At 44.3% G+C, this 24,442-nt stretch overlaps 2 protein-coding genes across 2 annotated transcripts; both read left to right on the top strand.

Moving 5' to 3' along the window:
• Positions 1 to 2,393: 2,393 nt before the first annotated feature.
• On the top strand, positions 2,394 to 4,274 carry LOC308304899 (high affinity cationic amino acid transporter 1-like; the record flags this gene model as incomplete). Its single annotated transcript, XM_080749525.1, has 1 exon — positions 2,394 to 4,274. The coding sequence occupies one exon, from the start codon at positions 2,394 to 2,396 to the stop codon at positions 4,272 to 4,274; it is 1,881 nt and encodes a 626-aa protein (XP_080605651.1).
• A 6,263-nt stretch (positions 4,275 to 10,537) lies between these two features.
• On the top strand, positions 10,538 to 23,898 carry pgrmc1 (progesterone receptor membrane component 1; the record flags this gene model as incomplete). The annotated part of the gene is made up of 4 exons (XM_080749739.1): positions 10,538 to 10,648; positions 12,780 to 12,969; positions 16,775 to 16,930; positions 22,996 to 23,898. 4 exons carry the CDS (start codon positions 10,538 to 10,540, stop codon positions 23,097 to 23,099), a joined length of 561 nt encoding a protein of 186 aa, XP_080605865.1. The 3' UTR covers positions 23,100 to 23,898.
• Between the last annotated feature and the right edge of the window lie 544 nt (positions 23,899 to 24,442).

The following is a 24,442-nucleotide window of genomic DNA, read 5'->3' as shown; positions in this document are numbered from 1 at the left end:
CTAGAGTAAAAGTATTGGCATCAAAATATACCAAAAGTATGCATTGTCCTTATTCAAAATGCAAAATGTCCTTATTCACAAGTTTCCAAATGTATAAAATCCATTGAAAATAGCAGATCTACATAAGAACAACAAGTTTGGCTATTTAGAGAAAAAAAGTATCGGGCTGAATTGGTTTGTGTATGTTTTGTAATAATAAACTAAATGAGTAACTAGTACTTAAACATTTTCAAATAATTGTAATGGCATAAAAGCACAATTGCCTCGGAGCTGTAGTGGAGTAGAAGTAAAAATACTGAAAATTGGAAAAAACTAAAAAAAGGTCAACGTAGGTGGGCGATATGGAAAAATACAATATCACAATATTTTCCCAAGCTGTATCGCGATACACAATCTTATCACGATTCTTTTTCATGTTGGTTTTTATGGTTATTTTTTCCAAGTTACTTAACAGTACAACCACCTACAACAAGGTAACAAAAACTAAATGAAAAAGGACTAACAGACCATTTAGACCAGTGGTCCTCAAAGTGGGGTTCAGGGACTCTCTGGGTTCCTTTTTATTGACCCTTACAAGAACGCAAATTAAACCAAATGGACCCTTACGGGTCCCTCAGGCTCCCTCATTGTATCACAATATATACGATATCTCTGAAAAGGCATCGTGGAGACATTGTATCGTCTCAACGATAATTATCACCTTATCGCCCACCCCTAACGTAGCCAACATTAAAATGGTTACTTTACACCACTGCATGTCCATTAGCTCATACCTCTGGCAACGTAGATCTATTCTTGCTGGGGTGCACAGAATGAGAGAGAGAGAGAGAGAGAGAGAGAGAGAGAGATGTATATCATTGCTGTCAGGCAAAAACAATACTTGATCACCGTAACCGCTTTGGACATGTAGGCAATTATTTTAAGCCTAGAATCACTGGCCTGCATGAGTTGAGGTAGAACCACTGGACAGAGTACTTTACTCAACCCTAGTAGCCTACAGTCAAAGTAGAAATACTCCTGGTCAATAATACTCGAGTGAAGTTGCTCAGTAGATAAATAGTCTCTTTTGTGTCTCCTAGTGTGCACATGAGGGGTTCTTTATTATCATCATAGGAATGCGATAAAAAAAAAAAACACACAAATTCAATGCCTCATTGGGGAGTGTAATTGATAGGAAAATAACTAAGTCATTTTGGGGGTGAACTACTCCTTTAAGTATTCAAAAGTACAAACTATAAGGCAGCTTAGTTTTCTTTATTGCGACCGTAGGCACATCTTGTCCATGTATCTCTGGCTGTACGTCAGGCCTGACACTGAGATTCTATGGGTTTGTCTGTGGTTCTATGGGTTTGTCTGTGGTTCTATGGGTTTGTCGCTCTGACATCATGCTCTGATGTCACTGTGATGTCAGGGGAACCACTCTTAACAGAATAGGTTTGCCCCCTCTGACATCATGCTCTGCCTTGATGTCCCTTTTATGCCCATACAGTATATGGAGATCGCTGATGTCATCACAAGTCACACTTGCAAATTAATTACATCCTTGTCCGTTCTTTAGGGCAAGGTCGCATGCCGCCCTGAGGCGTCTTACTAGTAATATCTATGCATTGCTTTTTTAAATATAATGTGCTGCTACATTTAAAGTTGACACGCACTGGTTCTTGTGAAGACATGAGTAAAACAAACCTTAAAATGGGGCATCTCTACTGTGAATAAACTTATGAACGATGGTCAACCTGGATTCCAGTGGAAACATGTCAATGTGTTTTTAAAAAATCACACCCAATGTGAAGTGAGCGGTGGTCGTCTTCAGACTAGGATTTGAGTCTAGGATGTACAGGCTATGCTACACACACACGTTTTGCTATGGCAAAACGCTGAGGAAAAAGGCTACAGACACACGATGATGACATCACTAGACAAACATGATGCTACGCACACACATTTTGCTATGGCAAAACGCTGAGGAAAAAGGCTAGAGACACACGATGATGACATCACTAGACAAACATGATGCTACGTACACACATTTTGCTATGGCAAAACGCTGAGGAAAAAGGCTACAGACACACGCACAGCCACTCTATGGAGCGGTTTACCACCGCTCAAAAAATTAAAAGAGCAGGTCTACAAGCTTTGCTAATATCAATTTGTCATCATGGTTACCCAGCCACTATCAGGTCACTTGGGAGACCAATCCGACATTGTGGACTCCATGTTTGGCCGCGTCTGTGATGATGATGATGACGAGAGCGTTACGCCAGACAATAGAGTATATAACTAGAGCACATTGACAGCATGGCGCACTCATTCAAGCAGATATTTTGTAAGTAGCTATTTCAGAGTTAAAGTGAAAGATACCAATACAAGAGACCAGACCGAGAGTTTGTAAGATGGCTGACAAGCTGGCCGACAAGCTTGCCGCCCTGGGCAAAGTCCTTGCGCGTCGGCGGGTGGTGGACGGCTCAGACGAGGGGACCCACTTCGCCCGCTGCCTCTCCACGCTGTCCCTCATCTCCATGGGAGTGGGCTCCACGCTGGGAGCCGGGGTCTACGTGCTGGCCGGAGAGGTAGCGCTCAAGGCGGGGCCCGCCATCGTCATCTCCTTCCTCCTGGCCGCCGTCACCTCGGTGCTGGCGGGGGTGTGCTACGCTGAGTTTGGCGCCCGCGTGGGCAAGACGGGCTCGGCGTACCTGTACGCCTACGTGACGGTGGGGGAGTTCTGGGCCTTCGTCACGGGCTGGAGCCTGGTGCTGTCCTATGTGATCGCCGCCGCCGCCGTGGCCAAGGGCTGGGCCTCCACCTTGGACAACCTGGTGGAAGGAAAGATCTCGGGCTACTTCAATGCCACGATGCCGATTAAGGTTCCCGGCGGAGTCTTTACGGAATACCCCGACTTCTTCGTCCTCTTGCTGTTGCTGCTGCTCACCGGCTTGCTGGCACTCGGCGTGAAGGAGTCTTCGATGGTCAACAGGGTCTTTACGGCCATCAACCTGTTGGTTTTGGGCTTCTCCATCATTTTTGGCTTCGTCAAGGGGAACCCGGCCAATTGGAACCTGACAAAGGAGGACTTCCTAAGCAAGAAGCCAGGAGCAAGCCAACAGCAGATTGAAAAAGAGTTTGGCACGGGAGGATTCGCTCCGTTCGGCCTGGCCGGGATTCTGTCCGGCGCCGCCTCCTGCTTCTTCGCCTTTGTGGGCTTCGACACCATCGCCTCCATGAGCGAAGAAGCCAAGAACCCCCGGCGCTCCATCCCCATGGCCATCTTGGTCACGCTGCTCATCTGTTTCATCGCCTACTTCGGCGTGTCGACGGCGCTCACCTTCATGGTGCCATACTACCTGATCAACGCCGAGAGCCCCCTGCCAGATGCCTTCGGCCAAGTGGGCTGGCACTGGGCCAAGTACGCAGTGGCTGTGGGCTCCCTGTGTGCCCTCACCACCAGCCTGATGGGCTGCATGTTCCCCATGCCCAGGGTGATCTACGCCATGGCCGAGGACGGCCTGCTGTTCCGCTCTCTGTCCGGGATCAACGGCTGGACCAAGACCCCGCTCCTGGCCACCCTGGTGTCCGGCGGCGTGGCCGCCGTCATGGGCTTCCTGTTCAACTTTGGGCCTCTGGTGGACATGTCGGTCATCGGGACGCTGTGGTCCTACACCCTGGTGTCCGTCTGCGTGGTCATCCTCAGGTACCAGCCCGACTCCGCCCGGCCGGGGGATCAGCAAGAGGAAGAGGAGAGCTTCAGCCTCAAGCTGCTGCTCTTCCCCAGCGGGAAGGCGCCCACGCGGACCTCCGGCAACATCGCGTACGTCGCCACCATCGCGGTGTCGGCGTTGATCGTCGCGCTGTGCGCTGTGCTGGGCGAGGTCGCCAAGCTGGAGTCTGCCGGCGCCGGCATCGGCGTGCTGTTTGCGTGCTCGGTCCTGGCGTTACTCTGCCTGGTGGGCGTGGCTGTCATCTGGAGGCAGCCGCAGAGCGCCGAGCCCATCAGCTTCAAGGTTCCCCTGCTGCCCGCCGTGCCGCTGCTCAGCGTGCTGACCAACGTTTACATCATGATGCAGCTGGAATTGATCATCTGGGGCGGCTTCGCCATCTGGATGGCCCTGGGCTTCGCCATATACTTCCTGTATGGGATCAGGAACAGCGGCAGCAGGGAAGGTGCTGGCGGCGACGACGCTAGCTCTTCCACACACAAGAAGGAGCTGAACAGCCCACCCTACAAGGGAGGAGGCCCCAATGACGGCGACCTGGAGGGTCTCGCTGTCGGTGTGTAGATCTAATGCAGGGGGTCTTCAACACTTTCAGGCCAGGGACCCCCAAACTGATGGGGATATGGAGCAGGGACCCCCTACCTTGTACATACCGGGGGGGGAGCCATTTATAAATATAGCTTATTAACTGAGAACTAATGTAAATATTATCAATCTATCACTCACAATCTGTCAATTGCACAATAATCTTGTATACAAGCTATTCAAAATAGAAAAAAATCATTATTTTGAATATAAGACACGTGGGAAATGTTTACAAAAATATTTAGAAAATATGTGAAAACCTTTTTTTTTCAAGCAACAATTTCGCGGACCGCCTAGGGATCGCGAACCCCCTGTTGAAGACCTCTGTTCTAAGGGTTTCTACGGTGTTGAATGAGAACACCCAGTTTGAAGTGAGGGGAGTTATTTTCATTAAGCGTACAAACAGACACGATGACCAACTGGCAAAGCCAGATGTTGGAGCGGTTAGTACCGCTCAAACTAGAAATCCAGTTCCTGCAGAAACTGCGTGGGCTCGCTGAAAACATGCACAAAGTAGAATATTATGTACTGTAGAACAGTACACATCCCTCCTCAGATGGACTTTCGATTCAGCTCAGAAAAGGTTTCAATGGACGTTTTGGGGTTACAGAAAAAGTACACTGAATTAACTGCTAAAATGTGCAGATAAAATTTGACCAGATTGCACTCTGTCGGGGTGCCAACTTGCCACTTGTGCACTCTTGGCCATACTGTACATGACCTACATGTGCACCAGCAGAGCGTGCAAGTACTACTTTCGACAGTAAGACGTTAACCAATGAGGTAGCAACTTTATCGGTGATGTCACCACCAACACGTGAGACCAGATCAGGGCCGTGCTGAGGGGGCAGGTGCTCAAGCCCCAGAAAAGGGTCTTTTTATGGGGATCCCTCGTGCCATTTCACACCAGAAGCTAGTACATAAAACGTACATACTTTGTGGCCGTCTCATATAAAGGTGTTTGCAGCTGCAAGGTTAACGAGGTGGGAGGAGGACACATGACATCTCGCATCAGGTGAAACTAAAACTGACTGATGGCAGCCAGCTCATTTAAGTTATAATTATAAATCAGTAATAATTATTGCCAGACCCATGAAATGGGTAGGCCTACATAAGCAAATGTCGGTCTGTCCCTTTTCTATATAAAGGGTATATATGATGATGACATGATGATGACATGCCTACAAAAGGCATGATGTCATAAATGATGATGACAGACAGGGGGTTGGCAGAACCGGGGTCTGGCACAACCAGGTTGACCTGGTCTAATTATTATATAGTAATAAAGTTATATAGTCAATATGTTTTTTTTCTTCTTTTTTTTATGGATTTGTCTTGTATTTTTGTACATATTTGTGAGTGGTTGTATGTTGTAAAAGTATAAAAAGAAAAGTATAAAAAGCATAAAAAATATAAAAGTATAAATAAAACTTTGAATAAAAATATTTAAAATAAAATAGTCAAATGTTTGTCTTGATATTGGCCACGAATGTTGGGTGGAAAAAAAGAAAAGAAACTACTTGCCTGGTACTTTGAGGCAAAAACACCTCACCACTGCCATCACCAGGAATGCTGGTCCCTCATTACTGCTTGACAAACGCTCAACATTTTTTTTCACGCCGCCATGGCGAGCGTTTGTCAATTCCCCAGCAGAGCCTGACTGAGCACGTGGGGGGAGGGCGGGTGTTCTCCCGTTCTCACAGCAGCAGCAACGCTGCTCTGAAATGTTGACAACACGTTAGCAGTAAGGGTGGAGAGATCCCCTTTCTGTTTGTTTTTTTAGCCCTGGGTATATGTTCTCTATTTCTATGTCCACAACGGGTGCAAACGAGGCTCACTCTACAGCCCTTCGCTTTGTAATGGCCATGCCCCTTCGGCGGATTTTTTCCCCCCGCGACACGAGAGATACGCAAGACCGCGATAACGAATAGGTTTTTTTTTATTCGCAAAGGTAATGAGCAGACTATAAAAATCCTTATAGGCAGTAAAAGAGTTAATGATGTTACCAGAAATGCTGGTCCCTGACTGGGCTATGGGCTTAAACAAAGAAGGACACCGACATACAGTACATACCCAGCCGAACGCAGTACTTGTGCGTAATTGCGCCAGCAATTATTGCGAATCCCTTTTATGCCCATTAATATTAAACCCATATCACCCATATCACATATTGTGTCAGTCTATCAAACCAGTGGTTGCCGCGACACAAGTCACACTTGCAAATGAATTCCATCCATGTCCCTTTTATGCCCACATATGCAGATCCCTGTACCGATGTCATCAGTATTGAGCGCATATCTGAGAATGCCCATATTTGGCGATGTCCATACAAGGACGGTCCATATATGGCCAAGACAGAACTCATTTGCAAATCAAGATTGCTGATTAACATCACCTATCTCCATATATAGAGCTGGTCAATACCTCTAGGCCTATACATCTGACCTCACGGACTCCATACCTGTTCTGACATCACAGTGATGACTCGACCAGCTCAGCAGAAGGGTATACATGCCAAAGCAACCATGTGTACACGCCCATGTGCACGCGGTAGCACCCATGTGTCGCTTCTTCTATATTAGCAGTACAAGTACAATACATGCTGATATAACTGTTCTTATGGAAGGGCAAGCTTAACCAATCCTCAAGCTCGCACCATCCTCCATCCAACTCAATGGACTTTTGGGGTTACAGAAAATAAATTACAGGAAAAGGTCCATTGAACTCAATGGACTTTTGGGGTGTTGGGATTACAGAAATGGTTACAGAAAACCCTTTAGAACAATGGGCTCATTTCCCCAAAGACTTGATGAATGTAATCATGTAATAACCGTGTAATAACCTCTAGTTAGATAGATAGATAGATAGATAGATAGATAGATAGATAGATAGATAGATAGATACCTTTATTCTCCCAAGGGGGAAATTCAGTTGTCCAGTTGTAGCACAGCAGTATACAGTTATTTACAAAGTTACAGAGAAGTAGGAAAAGATAGATAAGAGTAGAAAACAAGAGCAGTACAGTACCAAAAAAGAGAAGGTGCATCAATATAGGGGGCGAATTAATTAAGTATATAAAAATATCTAGCACAAAGATTGTGGAAGTAGTATATTATGTACAGTGAGAAATATACACATCCAGACGGACTTTCGATTCAGCTCAAGCCCAAGCAGTAATATAGGCATACTGTAAATGGAAAGACAGATTTCATTTCCCATAGGTATTCACGGGGAAAGCGTGCCACTAGCCAATCACAATGTGTCCTGCAAAGCTTGGCCAATGGGACCCTGGCGTACAACAAACTTTGAGCTCGGACATTTTTTTTTACACATTTTCCCCCCGGGTTTTCGATCGGACAACAAACTTTGAGCTGTTTGTGCCAGGACATTGTAGCCAATGTAGACATTTTTTAACACATTTTCCCATTGGATTTTGACCGGACAAACCAGATGTTGACGACGTAGCTCCTATTCCAGTAGCAACGCTCAAAAAAGAAATCTCTACATTATTGGCCAAAAACCTCCTAACTCCACTCGAGTTAAGCCAACTCTTATCATACATACTGACTGTGAAACACTCAAAAGCTGAAAGTGTTGGGCATCTATGGTAACAGAACTGTAAGGATTTGCCATGTAAGGCCTGGGTGACCTCAGGGTAGGAATTCCATGCTGCCCATGCTGAATTCTTCCCTTTCCCGCAGAATGCAGATGTTGTGTCACAGCCTGTGTAACAGTGGAAGATGGGAAGTGCTGTGGACTTGTCTTTGCCAAGAGCATGGCAGATGGTGTTTATATGAACATACCGTTGTTTGGGGTTGAGATTGACACATTTCCTGGGGCAATCTGCCCAGATCATGACATGTGACATGTCACACGTGTCTTCTTCTTTTTTTAGTTTTTTACTCTCAAAAAAGTATCTGCAATGTAGTGCATTTGAAACTACATTGCAGTGCACATCATGAGGTGATCACTGGTTGCCTCCTGTGAATTGTATTATTTTTATTTCTGTTTATTTTATTTTTATTTTGTTGCTGAGTGAGGTCAGCAGACAAAGTGACATGAGTGAGATGAAAAAAACCTGAAATGTGCCAATCTCAACCCAAAACAACGGTAGGTGTAGTTCTTGCCAGTGCCAAAAGCGGTGAGCAGGGCATGGAACTTGCCGATGAGGATAATGACAACATCAGTGTCCACAGTGCGTATCAAGCAGATAGAACAGCCATGTTCCAGGGCATCAAGCAGGTGAATCACTATAGCCCCTATCATAGGCACCGCGGTGATAAGCTATCCACCGCGGTGTAGTCTTTTCAAGTAAAAAAACTACAACATTACGTCATTACTTGCGGTGAAGAGCTATCCACCGCGAACCCCGACACATCTCTCTGTTTTTACTATCAGACAGATCGGCCCATCACCCCGTTCACTGATTGGTCTATCTAGACCAATCAGTCACAGTGATAGGACTTCACTTCACCGTGACTGACTATGATGGCCTCGACTTGTTTTCTCACGTCTTTAGGTGGATAGCTTATCACCTAAAATTTGCAGTGATAGGCTCTTCACCGCAGACTGACTCTGATAAGGGCTTATCCTGGTGTCGGCCTCTTCATGGTTACATGGCAGGAACGAGTGGCTTGTGTCTGTGCGCGTTTCGCTGTAACTACGTGTCATCTTTTCGACACCCAAACCTGACCCTTACCCTAACCCTGTAACCTCCGTGGGGTGAGTCGCTAACCCTCCCGATGCTCCTTTGTCGATGTGATGACACGTAGTAGTAGCGAGATTTCACCCAACTTCTGAGTTTCCTGATGTAATGAAGACCCGCTTGCCCTCTGGCCAGGCAGTGGATGCAATCTTCCCAGAGAGAAAGGTAAAGAGTTCCTGCTTGTTTATAGGGTCACGCAAGAAATCCAACCAATTCCCTGGCAGGTTGTTCTGACAAGCCACCTTCCATCGTATCCCTTGGAACCCTCGGAACCAATGATCTAAATGACTGCTTTTATAATAAAATAGACACCCTCTAGTCCATTGGTTCTCAATGTGGGGTCTGGGGACCCCCAGGGGTCCTTGAGGGGGTTCCAGGGGGTCCCCAGCTATATGATAGTTAGGAACCAAATGGACCCTTATGGGTATGGACCCTAACGGGTCCATTTGGTTCCATTTGTACACTCTCAGAGTTAAATTATCATTGATTTGTACAATATAAATTGGGGCCTCAAGATAGAAATGCCATTACATGGGGGTCCGTTAGACTAACGCATGTCAAACTGGGGGTCCTTGAAATTAAAATGGTTGGGAATCACTGCTAGAGCTGCAAAAATCTACTCTTATATGCAGGGGGTCCCTGCCATATCTTTTCAAATGGGGGTCCGTGGGCTAATAACTGTCAATTTTGGGGGTCCTTTACATGAAAAAGTAAAAGTTTGAGAACCAACAACTGCTCTAGTCCAGGGGTCTTCAAAAGGGGGTCCGGGACCCCTAGGGGGTCCTCAGACTTACTGCAGGGGGTCCTCCAAATCGTTGTGTGATAGAAACTTGTCCCCCCCCCCCCCTTTTTAATAAAGATAAAGTGATTTTGTGTTTCATGGCCATTTAACCATGAACCCGAGCGTACATATTCTGAGAACTTTAGCCAAAAATATCCGATCTACAATCTGCGAGGCATTGTGAGCTTGTAGATCTGCTATTTTTGGCAAAGAGCTTTGGAGGGGGAAAAGAGCAGACTAAGTACAGTGAAAGGTCAAGTTTATAGACGGGTTCTGGTCCACGTTACACTGATAAAACTAGATGCGTGCGCAGGGTCCGTACCAAAATTAGCCAATGAAACCAGCGCTCCCCAAAACAACAGGTTTGGGGATTGGACGGAATTGATTACATGATACAGTCAGCTGTGCATTTAGTCTCAATGTTTGTAAACAAGAAACCCGTCTATTAAGTATTGATCGGTGGTTAAATATCTGAAAACACACATTAACATGAATCCAAAATATACTGATGGTCGTGCTGTCAAACAATGAAACTATATGGAATCTATGATAAGTTTGTGGGGGGTCCCTGCTTCATCTCTCTCTCAACTAAGGGGTCCTTGGCCTGAAAACGTTGAAGACCCCTGACCTAGTCTATTGACTCAATACTGCCACCTACAGGGCCGGTCGTTGGGGTGGGGTGGGGTTGGGTTTGACACGGCACGCACGTTGGTGACGTCATGACGCTTGGGGCCAGCCAACAACAACATGGCGGACATGGCAGAGGAAGCAGCGCTGGAGCAAAGTTCCTCCTCTGTTCTCACAGAGATCTTCACCTCTCCTCTCAACCTCAGCCTGCTGGCCTTATGTCTGTTCCTGCTCTACAAGGTCAGACACATTTGGGTTTATACTTTTAATTCTGTTATTGAACATTACGTTTAAACAGCGCTGCGTTGGATCAAAGTTCAATATTTACTTCTCCATTAAACTTCACTTGTACTGCCCTATGGCTATGTGTGTTTCTGCTGCCTCAATATGAAGTCAGTCATGTTTTTAACACGTTTTTATTTGTATTTCTTTTACTTTATTGTGTCTTGTGTGTATTGTGTTTAATTAGCATAGTAAAGTCGGTTTCTTATTTAGTGTATGTTTTGTTAGTATTGAAAGTTGCCCTAAGTAAGTGATTCCCCCCCTTAAAATAAGTGTTAAATACCTGTACTCATTCCATTGTGTTTGTTCAGTAACAGTGTTAAATAGCTCTATATTGTGACAGTAATCATTGCTATAGAAGTGTTTGTTCAGTAACAGTGTTAAATAGCTCTATATTGTGACAGTAATCATTGCTATAGAAGTGTTTGTTCAGTAACAGTGTTAAATAGCTCTATATTGTGACAGTAATCATTGCTATAGAAGTGTTTGTTCAGTAACAGTGTTAAATAGCTCTATATTGTGACAGTAATCATTGCTATAGAAGTGTTTGTTCAGTAACAGTGTTAAATAGCTCTATATTGTGACAGTAATCATTGCTATCGAGTGTTTGCTCAGTAACAGTGTCAAATAGCTCTATATTGTGATAGTAATCATTGCTATAGAGTGTTTGTTCAGTAACAGTTTTCGTAGTATTATCGAAGTCATTTGAGGACCCCCTGTGGGTCAGTATCCACAGCTTGAGAACCATCAGGTTAGTTAATGGGCTAGATGGATGGATGGATGTTATTTTTTTTTATTTTTTTTTGCTATCTGATTGTATTACACAACGTCAAATTCACCAATATTGAGGCTGTATGGAAAGCTTGAACTATCCTCTTTCTATCTCCAAAGTGTTTGTTTCAGAAAAACCCAGCGTAGACAATGGACTAGAGGGGCTCTATTTTATTTAAAAGCAGTCATTTAGAGATCATTGGTTCCGAGGGGTCCTTGAGGGGGTTCCAGGGGGTCCCCGCTAAATGATAGTTAGGAGCCAAATGAACCCTTATGGCGTAGGTAACTCGGAGTGTGTACAAATGGAAAAGAAAGTAATTTTGCGGGTGAACTACTCCTTTAATGTTCTCCTTCTAGGAGACACAAGGTCCTCTCCTCTGAAGATCTGAACATTATAAAATAAAGTATTAATGTTCTCCTTCTAGTACAGTGGATGGAGACCCAAATGCATTCGGGTCCCCATCCGGAATCAGTGGGGGTACATTTATTGTAATCAAATTATTATCTTAGTAATGCGACAAAAAACTAAAAATATTATTGAACTCAAGTCTCCATGGCGTGAGTAATCAATAGAAAAAAAAGTCATTTCGGGGGCTCAGGGGTAGAGAAACCGTTATTAGAGCACGAAGGGTTCCCAGTTCAAATCCGGCCTCCCCCTGAGTTAATGTCGAAGAGTCCTTGAGCAAGACTCTGAACCCCTAATTGCTCCCGGTGAGTAGGTTGGTGCCTTGCATGGTTTCCTCCGCCACCGGTGTATGAATGTGTGCGTGAATGGGTGAATGTAATGCACAATCTCTGTAAAGCGCTTTGGATAAAAGCGCTATATAAATGCACCATTTACCATTTACCATTTAATGTAATATATTTCATATATCTTTTCATGTTCAGATCTTCCGAGGGGACCAGCCCTCAGGTCTGCTAGAAGGAGAACATTAACATAATGTAATATATTTCATATATTTTCTAATGTTCAGATCTTCCGAGGGGACCAGCCCTCAGGTCTGCTAGAAGGAGAACATTAACATTATTTAATATATTTCATGTATTTTCTAATGTTCAGATCTTCCGAGGGGACCAGCCCTCAGGTCTGCTAGAAGGAGAACATTAACATAATGTAATATATTTCATATATCTTTTAATGTTCAGATCTTCCGAGGGGACCAGCCCTCAGGTCTGCTAGAAGGAGAACATTAACATAATGTAATATATTTCATGTATTTTCTAATGTTCAGATCTTCCGAGGGGACCAGCCCTTAGGTCTGCTAGAAGGAGAACATTAACATAATGTCATATATTTCATATATTTTCTAATGTTCAGATCTTCCGAGGGGACCAGCCCTCAGGTCTGCTAGAAGGGGAGCAGGAGGCTCCTCTCCCCCGGATGAAGAAGAGAGATTTCAGCCTGGCTGACCTGCATCCGTACGACGGCACCCAGAACCCTCGCATCCTCATGGCCGTCAACGGAAAGGTGTTCGACGTGACCAGGGGAAAGAAGTTCTACGGCCCAGGTACCGTCCACAAGCACTGTTGTTATTAGAGCTACCCGTAAGAGTAACATTAGACCACCATTTGATGACATTTAGCCACTCAGTCCCAAAACCTAGAATATATTGTTGTTGCCCATTAGGGCATTAACGACTGGTGATTTGTGCAAGTCGACTCGACTCAGTAAAAAGTTGAGTTGAAGTCGACTTTATCGTTTGATTGCGTCATCACATCACACACGACCCACCAATTATTTTGGGGGGTCCCCAGATGGTTAACTTAATGTGAAACATTGTTTTCTCACTCAACAGTAAACAAACCAACATAAAGTTTAAGTGTATAGAGGGTGTCTTCACATTTCTAAAGTGCCAATTTAAGGGTTAGGGCTACATGCTCACAACGCCTCGCAAGAGCTCTTTCATGCTTGAAGGTCTCTCTTTTTTATTATTATCTTATAACAGAAAGAAACTGTGTGTTGTTGAAGGCATGTGAAACACAGTTTGATTTTGTACGTGAAGGTCTTTCATCTAAAAGTCGAAAGCAGGGGTCTTCAACAGGGAGGTCAGGGACCCTTGGGGGTCCTCAGAATTACTACAGGGCTTATATGTAGCCATGCATAACATTTTGGGGGTCCTTGACATGAGAAGGTTTTAGCACCGCTGATATAGCATGTACGTTTTTTAGAAAACCATTTCTTTAACCATTGTTTATGCTTTAACTATAGAAAAATAGCAGATATCCAAGCTCACAGCGCGGCACCGAGCTGCAAGCTTGTAGATCTGCTATTTTTTAAAAATCATTATTTGTTTTAGCAAATCTTTGAATATATATTTTTCAAAGCAGACTTTTGAAACTAAAATCCCTGCTCCTGGGGGTCCCTGGAACAACATACCAGGGGTCTTCAACATTTTCAGGCCAAGGATCCCTTAGTTGAGAGAGAGATGAAGCAGGGACCCCCACAACCTGTTCATAGATTCCATATAGTTTAGCACAATCATCAGTGTATTTTGGATTCATGTCAATTTGTGTTTTCAGATATTTAACCACTTGAACCGTCAATACTTAATAAACTTGACCTTTCACTCTGTACTTAGTGTGCTCTTTTTCCCCTCTACACCAAACCTCTTTGCCGAAAATAGCTGAGCTTGTAGATCTGCCATTTTTGGCTAAAGTTCTCAGAGTATGGGCTTAAGTGGTTACTATTAAAGAGGTGAAAAAAGTTTCTATCACTCAAAGATTTGGAGGACCCCCTGTAGTAACTCTGAGGACCCCCTAGGGGTCCCGGACCCCCTGTTGAAGACCCCGGACATATACGGTAATTCTAGTTTTTTTTTGATTGATTGATTGGAATGTTTTTTGTGCAAAACAAATGCTTGCATTGGATTCAGGATCATGAAAAAACCCTAGTTTGACCCCTCACATGCTACTTAAAGCATATTTATTTTGTTGTATTATTTTACTGTATAGAAAGTCAATGGGACCCCAACCCTATTATTTCTTTATTGAGTGGCTAACGTGCTTTTTGGAAAAAAAAGTTGGTCCAGAGGAAACTTTGTGCAAAATTTGGTGCTTGTATCACAAACCGAATAATTCGTCCTGAAAATTGACTTAATTTCCTGCACTGGAGACATTGTATCGTCTCAACGATATTCATCACCTTATCGCCCACCCCTTAGTGATAATGCGTAATAATTAGGGATGGGTATCGTTCACCTTTGAATCGATACAATACCTTTTTCGATACCTGGGAATCGATATGATACCATTTTCGATACATTTTATTTAAGTTTAACTTAAACACGGAAAGAGTGGTGACTCGCTGCTGCGGTAGAGCAGAGGTGATGATGATGATCACACAGTGTGGCGGAGAGTATAGACGTAGGATAATCATCATAATAATAAACATTATAGGCTATTGTCGGCTAATTTCCACAGTAACGTGTGTAGCCTACTAAAGCAGTCATTAAACTCTAGTAGCCCAACTGTTACAGGTGCGACCGGCCAGGGGTGCGTTCCAGAGTATCGAAACGAGGTATCGTTCGTTTTTACAGTTTACAGTTTACAGTTTAGGCATTTAGCAGACGCTTTTAATCCAAAGCGACTTACAATAAGCAGATACAACATCACAATAATAAACAAGATAATAGGTCAGTACATTAACAGCAATATAACAATGTAAATGGATATCTATCTAGAGAAAACACAATATAATCAAAGTTCTTAAGAAACCTAAAAAACAAAAAAAAAACAAAAAAATGCTGACTAGCTTCATGTATGGTCATTGATTTTACTGTAGTGCTAAGGGTTTAGGTGGAGTCTGAAAAGGTGAGTCTTCAGTCCACGGCGAAAGGTAGCGAGTGAGTCCGTTGTTCTAAGTGCGACAGGGAGTTTATTCCACAACTTGGGAGCCAAGAGGGCAAACTGTCTCGGACGAGTGGATTTTTGCCCTGGAGTTTTTAGCGAGGGTTCGGTCAGCATCCCTGTGTTGGCTGATCTAAGTGAACGAGTGGGGGTGTAGGGGTTGATCAGGTTTTGGAGGTATGGAGGAGCCATACCTTTGGCTGCCTTGAAGGTCAGCTTCAGTGTTTTGTATTCCATGCGGGCCGCAACCGGGAGCCAGTGGAGGCTGCGGAGAAGGGGAGAGACATGTGAGAACTTAGGCTGGTTGAAGACCAGTCGTGCCGCGGCATTTTGGATCAGTTGGAGAGGTTTAAGTGCACATGCCGGGAGACCAGTGAGGAGAGAGTTACAATAGTTTTGATATGATGTCTGAATGTGTCTGAATGTGAACCGATACCGGATAGTATCGATGTCATGCGATCGATACCATTAAAAGTATCGCAGACGATACCCATCCCTAGTAATAATGCGCTCCAGGTTAATACGCACTGTGTCTCTTTAGCAGTGAATGCTGCGTGTGTGTGTGTGGATAGCAGACCACAGTGACACAGGGTAAAGTTCAGACAGAAGCAGCAGAAAGCAGAACCAGCTGGTTTCTTATCAAACACCATGCAGAAAAACCATTCCAGACATTCCTCTGTGGAACATGCCCCTCTGGTTGTCCGGTAAACTCCAAGCCCTTTGAAGACAAAAAAAATATGTACAATTTCAGACATTTATCACACGCTCTATATCAGTGGTTCTCAACCTTTTCAGGCCGTGACCCCCAAAATAATCATGTTTAAGCTGGGGACGCCCCCCACCCTGACAAGAGTTGAGGCATTATATTTTGTATATCACGGTTCTATTGTGAAAATAGCAGATCTACATGCTCACAGCGCCTCGCAACGCGAGCATGTAAGATCTGCTATTTTCACTATTTCTGCCTCTAATATTTCTCAATTTGTTTAATTGCGAGGCGTTGTGTGCTTGTAGATCGGCTGTATTCACTAGTTTAAATCATTTTTAAAATGATAAATGCAAAATTATTTGGACATACAAGGTTTCCACCCGACAAGGCGATATGTTTCGAACGCGTGTTCACAGGGCCGTTATGATGTGTGTATGTGTTTCTAATGAGTGTCTATGTGTGTGTGTGTGTGTGTGTGTGTGTGTGTGTGTGTGTGTGTGTGTGTATTCCAGACGGACCGTACGGGGTGTTCACAGGGCCGTTATGATGTGTGTATATGTTTCTAATGAGTGTCTATGTGTGTGTGTATTCCAGACGGACCGTACGGGGTGTTCACAGGGCCGTTATGATGTGTGTATATGTTTCTAATGAGTGTCTATGTGTGTGTGTATTCCAGACGGACCGTACGGGGTGTTCACAGGGCCGTTATGATGTGTGTATATGTTTCTAATGAGTGTCTATGTGTGTGTGTATTCCAGACGGACCGTACGGGGTGTTTGCAGGGCGGGACGCCTCCAGAGGCCTGGCCACCTTCTGTCTGGAGCAGGAGGCTCTGACGGACACACACGACGACCTGTCCGACCTCAACACCATGCAGCAAGACAGCCTGACCGAATGGGAGACGCAGTTCACCCGTATGTCTGTCTGTCTGTCTGCCTGCCTGCCTGCCTGTCTGTCTGTCCAAAATAATCACTGGTTCCCAAGCACTGGGTCGGGACCCATTTCTGGGTCCCGGACCAGGGGTATAGTTCCGCCGATTTAAAACGAATCCAATACGGAACTAAAACGTCCTATGTTTGGTAGGGCTGTAATCTAGCCCTGTTTTAGGGATTCGAACTTCGGGGGGATTTTCCGAACGGACCATCGAACCTTAGATGGTTCGTTCAATTGAATAAAAACCGAACGTTCGAAACGTTCGAACCATCGAACGTACTGTACCTTTAACCAGCTAAAACAGTGTAGGAAATGTTTTAAATGCGCTTTTATCCATTGAAAACGCGTGGATGCGTGGAAAATCCAACCCAATCGGAGAAAATGTTGCGCAGTTTGTTGACGAACAGGCTCAATCTGCCCAGCTCAGCTGCTCTCACTCTACTGTCATCAAGCGTGTGTTCGCGGCCCCAAACAGGAGCGGAATTGGAGCGGAGGACGGTCCTTGATCGCTCCAAGCTGTTCTGGTGCATTTTATAACTACAACGGTCAACATTAACTGTTAGTGTTTACCGGTAGGCCTAACTTATTTCGTATTTGGCTATCTCTACTACTGTGATATTCTGAATAGGCCTATCACATTCTGATAATTATTTTTTCGTGTAAAAAAAAGAAGAAAAAAAAGAAAAAAACCTGAACCCATTAATTTCGAACTTCGATTGCAGCCCTAATGTTTGGCCCTAATGGCTTCGCTTCGTCCATATTTTCTTTACAGTCTATGTCCCGGACACATTTTTGTGAGCCCCCTTATTTTTGGTCTCCAACAATTTGTTCTTAACTCTCCCACCGCTTTGAACGTTCACGTTCGCCCCAATTCTCAAGAGACCTCCCCGCCAATACGGCGCTCGTTCGGTTCGTTCGTCTGATGACTGTAAGCTGATGAGGGGTCGCGCGGCCGTGTACTGTAAACACATTTTCCGCGGTGATGGTGTAAAAAATCCATTATGCGTTAACATCAACGGAGACCAATTCACTTCCTTGTTGATTTCCTCTGGCCCGGAGGCTCTGTAGCCAGTGACTGGTCTGAATGTACGGCAACACATAACAGGCAAATTCACATTCATTCTCGCATGACGCCGCCCTCTGCTGCCTGGCAGACCAAAGTGCACTATTGCACAATCAAAAAAAATAATAATAATAATAATAAAAAAAAAATGTCTATCTACTATAACGTCGCAAAGGTAAGCCGCTTTTTGATGGCACCAGACCCAATAAATAAATAAATAATCTGGCAGTAGGAGAGTTAATTATAATTATTTCAAAATATTTTCAATAAACATTCCCCAAAAGAATTTCATGAATAAAAAAAACGTATGTTCATGAAGAAATCAAAGAGAAATCTAAGGGCGCGTTCACACCAGGGTTATTTGGTCCGCTTAAAAGGGACCATGGTCCTGGTGTGAACGTGCAAAGGGACCATGGTCCCTTTGTTTGGTCCGGACCATGGTCCTCTTGAAAAGGCAGGACTCGGTCCTCTTCCAAAAGGACCATGGTCCGGTCCTCTGCTGGTGTGAACGGAGCCGGACTTTATAGAGGACCAAACGTAGGTCTGATCAGCCTACAGTACATTCTGCACTGTGTGTTGTTCATTGAAAAACAATAGGCTATGGAAAAAAAGAATAAACGACAACTCGTGAATCAATTCTAACTTCAGCTACCTACAGCTTAGCCTACACTCATCAATCTTTATGTTTTGCAGTTGTGAAGCTGGATTAATAATTAGTTCTAAAAGCATGAATTTCTTACGGGAATCACTATTGATATGACCCGACCGCTGATATTTCTTCATTAGATGCAGTAGGCTACACGTTAATAATTGTATCATCTCCTCTCCCTGTGAGCCGTTGCTCCGGTGCGGTGTCTTGTAAGCTACAGCCTACATGGAAACTGGTGACCCACTGGTGTGCGGTGACTCCAGGGGTCGCTCTCCGAACACGGTGATCATTGTTTGTTTTGACGCAAATACTGTCACAAATAAAAGTAAGGTCACCATCTTGTGTGTAACACGGGAGTAGACGGAGACAGCCTCGATGCGCACATAACTTCCATCCAACAAGGAAATGTCAAACTTGGCTTTTTTTTCAAGGCATTATTAGGATTTCGCTCTCTTTTCGCTCTCTCACTGTTCCCCTGAGGACAGGCGTTCACAAGTCAAACTTTTCACATTGTTGTTGGGACGGCAGTAAGATGTCCATAGCCTACTCCAGTCATCGTGTGCTGTGCGTAAAAATAACTGATTTGCAAGCTTACACGGCTGTTTCAGAGCTAAATGAATCCTGTGGTCTAAAGAACAGATCTGCAAGCTAGCAACCTGTTAGATATGTTATTTTTAAGCATGCGCCACCGCATATAAAGTTATGGCTCACACGCATATGCTAGATTCAACATTTGGGACAATAGGGATTTGCTATTATTTTATTGTATTTATTTAGGTTATTTATTCATGTAGCTTCACATTTCCAACATGATAAGGATAGGAAATATCTTTATGGACCCGTTGCTTGTAAAGAAAGAAAGAGACAGAGAGAGATTATTTGATGTGGAAACGGTGACGCTTATTATGTTTTTATTTGGCCACGCGTTCTTGCGCTATTTATTGTTAAATGAATCAAGAAGAAGGCTTTATATTAGGCTATATTTTTTTGAGAGAGAGAGAAAGAGAGAGATTCCTCCATCCATCGCTAATTACTGCCTGAAATGTGTGAGTTTCGCTTCTTTAAAAAAAGGATATAGGAAGCGGCTGTGATTAATAACACAAAATGAATTAGAATAGGCAGTGAAGTAATTTTCCATAGGAATAGCCTATTCTGTCAATAGATCAACAGCAGCCTGTATGACCATGTCCACGTGTCATTTTGTTTACATATTTGGTTCTTTTAACAAAAGTCCCGTGTGAACGCTACCCGGACCAAATTCAAAATGCAACAATGTAAACATTTGGTCCCTGATCCGGACCTTTTAAGCGGACTTTGGGTGAGAACGTGCCCTAAGACATTCCATAAATTAGAACAGCAATCTTTAAAGGGTCACCCCGACCACCCATTTTCAATAATCAACTATATCATTTATATATGTTAATGTTGATGAGTGAACATTAGTCCAAGTGCCCCCCCCCCCCCCCCCCCCCCCTCCTGTTGAGCTGGGAACAGAGTTGTGAGGTTTGGGGGTCACGTGACCAGTGACGTCGGCTCTCTGGTAAAATCTAGCCCGCCTCCTATGCTCCCCATACATCTCAATGGGACATTTCCACCTCGGCAGAAATTGCCAGAAACGGCGTGACTTGAATTGAAATGTAGAGCCTTTTCAGCCATTTCAGTTATATTATGTACAAGGGCTGCGTCTTGTGAGCTAGAATATGTATCCATGTGCCATCCAAAACAAGCAGGATCTATACTACTACCGCTGTTATTCCTTTGTTTACACAGAACTAGGGCGGAAATATGCCCATATACGTTTAACAGACTGCTGCTATGTACAGTATGCACCATGTGGCCGTAAAGTCAATACCTACAGTTACCGTAGGTACAGTAATAATTTCAAGATATGAGTATTTGAATTGGCCAGACTAGCAATAGAATACAACAGAACTTCAGAAGATACTTCTCTAAAATGAAGCATGGATTGGCACACACACATTCAGTGAAGGCAGTTCAGAACTTCAGGGAAACACCCCAAATGTTGGTGTGCGCTGCACACACCATGTTTCAAAATCACATATTGGGACATTGGGATTTAATAAAAAAAAAAATGTATTTAACCCCACATTGTGACGCGTCCTTTCAGGGAAGGCCTCTGTAAGGGGCACAGTGGTTAGCGCTTCGCCTCACAGCTAAGGTCCTGGGCTCGATTCCCGTCGGGGGACGTTGTGGGCACTGGGGGCGTGTTCCTCCCTCCGCGTCATCAGCGCCCACACCCTAGGTGGGGTTGGCGATGGGGCCTTTCTGTGTGGAGTTTGCATGTTCTCCCCGTGTCTCCTAGGGTTGATACCCTCACAAAAACATGCAGTAGTCCTGGTCTCTATACTGCCTCACTCTGGCCAGGCGGGGCGCCTGATGGAGGGGAAAGGAACTGGTTGGAATAACGTGTTCCTTCCACGCGCTACGTCCTAACCGGCGAAATCCCCACTGTCAGGTGAAAAAATAGCAACTTGGACTGTCAGTCCGTTGTCTCCCCAGGCGCGGCAGAGGGAGAGCAGAGCCCAGGATTACATAGGCAATTGGCACTGGGTGAAAATGGGTTACAAAATCATGGCATAAAAATTTAAAGTAAACAACCTTTTCATCCACGGCACCCCTGAATTACACTGTTATTTTTTAGAATCGTAATGGTCATACTACGCTATGTAAATATGCAAATATTTCCCCCTAAGATACAGTATGTCACGGAGGAATATCCATGTCGGCGTCTCCTTTAGAACGGACCGAAAATAACTTTATACGCAACATTTAACCACTTAAACCCCCGCATCTCTATCTGGGGGGAATGCTCACCAAAACTAGCAGATCTACAAGCTCACAATCTACAAGCTCACAACGTGTTGTGAGCTTGTAGATCTGCTATTTTTGGTGGAGAGAGTTGGGGTAGATGGGAAAAGGACTCGTTAAGCAACTCAGGCCTGTTTTACTAAGCATAGAGGGTCTAAGTGGATTAACTGAAGTGATATTGATATAACCATTTAACCATTTTATGCTTTTAACTATTAAAAACTATTAAAAAAATATACAAGCTCACAGCGCGGCACTCGGTGCGGCACGGCTAGCTTGTAGATCTGCTATTTTTTTAAATCGTGAACATTTGCTCAAATCTTTGAATATTTGTATTTTTAAAGCAAGTATTTTTAACGCAAATCTCTCTTTCTTTGGTCTCTAGGACAAAATATTTTGACATTAAAAAGTTTGAGCACGACTCATTTAGAAACACAAGTTTTTTCAGAAAACCGATTTAGTTTTTCTTTGTATTTTTCAGTCCTAAATGGGTTAAGACATCCTACAGGATGCCGACACTGTCACAACCCTTGCAGTCGGTTCCTCTTCTGCAACACTGCAGCGAGTTTTGAAAGATGCAAACAGTGAAATGTTTCTATCATTATGTATTATAATAATGCATAAAATAAGGTTTTCTTTGTGAAGCGGTCAAAAGAACAAACACATACAGTGCTCTGTTCTGTTTTAAAACTGGACAGTCCATCCAGGCAGCGAGCTGCCACCCATTGCTGTTTCCATAGCAACGTGTGTTAAACCAGGGGTTTTCAAAGTGGGTGACGGGGCACCCTTGGGTGCCATGACGGCAGTCCAGGGGTGCCGCGAGATCATTTGATAATATATGGACACTTGAGACACAAAATATTTAGTATAATTTTAATCTCGAAGTACAAAGTTATTTTCAGTCAGTTCTAACCAAAATGGCTGTTATCTCAATGTTTTCCTCGCAACATAATCACTAAAATATCGTCACTGTTGGGCAGAAAACTCGTATCTCCAAGTTTCAAATGTGTACGTCTTTTGGTAAAAAGCAAAGCCCTGCTTCAAAACTAGTGAAAACAGCAGATCTACAAGCACGCTCGGCCCCCCCGTGAAGACCTCTAGTCCGTGGCCAAATACATATCGTCACTGTCGGGCAGAAACCTCGTATCTCCAAGTTTCAAATGTGTAATTTTTTTCGCAAACCAAAGCCCTGCTTCATCATGCAAGTCCGTCGCACAAAAGTAGTGAAAACAGCAGATCTACAAGCACACAACGCCTCGCGGTGCGAGGCGTTGTGTGCTTGTAGATCGGCTGTTTTCACTAGTTTAAGTCATTTTTAAAATGACAATTACAAAACGAACGGTTTTGGACATACAAGGTTTACACCCGACAGCGACGATATTATATTGGGGGTCACTTGACATGAAAAGGTTTGTGAACCACTGATCATAGGAACGTGAGTTTTTCCAAAAACCTTATAATGTGTTATAACGTGTTTAACTTTGCGTCTGTTCTTTGTGACACAGAGAAGTACGACTACATTGGCAAACTGCTGAAGCCGGGCGAGGAGCCCACGGAATACACCGACGACGAGGACCTCAAGGAGAAGACGGAGAAGAAGACGGAGTAAAACCTACCCCCTCGTCACCACCACACACACACACGCACACGCACACGCACACACACGCACACGCACACACACACACACACCCCTACAGGGGGGCAGACCTCCATTCAGAAACACCCCCACTGAGGTTAGGGTTTAGGTTAGGTTTAGGTGACACCTCCATTTAGAATAATGGAAGTCAATCTTCTGAATGGCAATGTTTCTGAATGGAGATGTGTAACCCCCCTACAGAGCCTTAATCTGATACCTGTTAATGCCTTTGTGTGTGTGTGTGTGTGTGTTTACCAAGTTAAAGGAGTAGTTCACCCAGAAAATGACTCATTTTCTATCAATTCCACGCCCCATGAAACGTTGAATTTGTGGAGATAATAATTTTTTTGCCGCATTCCTGAGCCAATAATTTGGCTCGGAGAATAGCATGCAAACGATGCAGTCTCCGCGTTTGTGCGTTAACATCACTACTACTCAAACTGTGGTTCGGGACCCCCAGTGGGGGACGTCCCCCCCCCAGATGGTTTTGCTGGGGCGTCCCCAGATGATTTGCTTTGTGTGCAACAACACTCAAACAGTGAACATGCGGTATAAGTGTATACAGGGTATCTGCACATTCCTAAAGTGACAATTTAAAGGAGAATTCCGGTCTATATATGGCTTTATTTACCTTATTAATTGCGCCAGCTGAGTGTGCGAGTACTGCGTTTGGCTGCATAGGAGCCAATGAGGGACGGCAGGGGCGTTACAAGGGGTAGGGAAGTGGGACTGAGTTACTAGGGCCCAAGGTGGAGGGGCCCTAGTAACTTTAGCTATTGAAAAATAGCAGATATACAAGCTCGCAGCGCGGCACCGAGTGCCGCGCTGCGAGCTTGTAGATCTGCTATTTTTGAAAAGTGTGCGCAAATCTTTGAAAATATGTATTTTTTAAGTGAACATTTGTAACTCAAATTTTGCTTCTGGGGGGTCCCTGGAACTAAATATTTTGAGTTGGGGGTCCGTGACCAAATTCACATCATTTTTTGGCTGTCCTTCACATGAAAAGGTGTGACATAGAAACAAGTTTCTTGCAAACATTTTCATAAATTTCAAAAATAGCAGATCTACAAGCTCATCTGCTATTTTTCAATAGTTAACACATTCATGGGGGGCCCACAGTGAATCCTTGTACCCAGGGCCCAGAATTTGGTGTGACGCCCCTGAGGGACGGCATTCCTGGTGATGCCAGTGGTGATGTCACTGGCATGTGGCATCGCACCTCATGGCGAGCTCTGCTGGCACACAAGTAGGCCATACATGGCCTATGGCCTGCTTGTGCACAAGTCACAAGTTGGCACCCCTACAGAGTGCAGTTC

The sequence above is a fragment of the Nannobrachium achirus genome (genome assembly GCF_963921795.1).
Source record: "Nannobrachium achirus genome assembly, chromosome: 19".
Taxonomy (NCBI): Eukaryota; Metazoa; Chordata; class Actinopteri; order Myctophiformes; family Myctophidae; genus Nannobrachium; species Nannobrachium achirus.
This window is presented reverse-complemented; position numbering and strand designations above follow the sequence as displayed.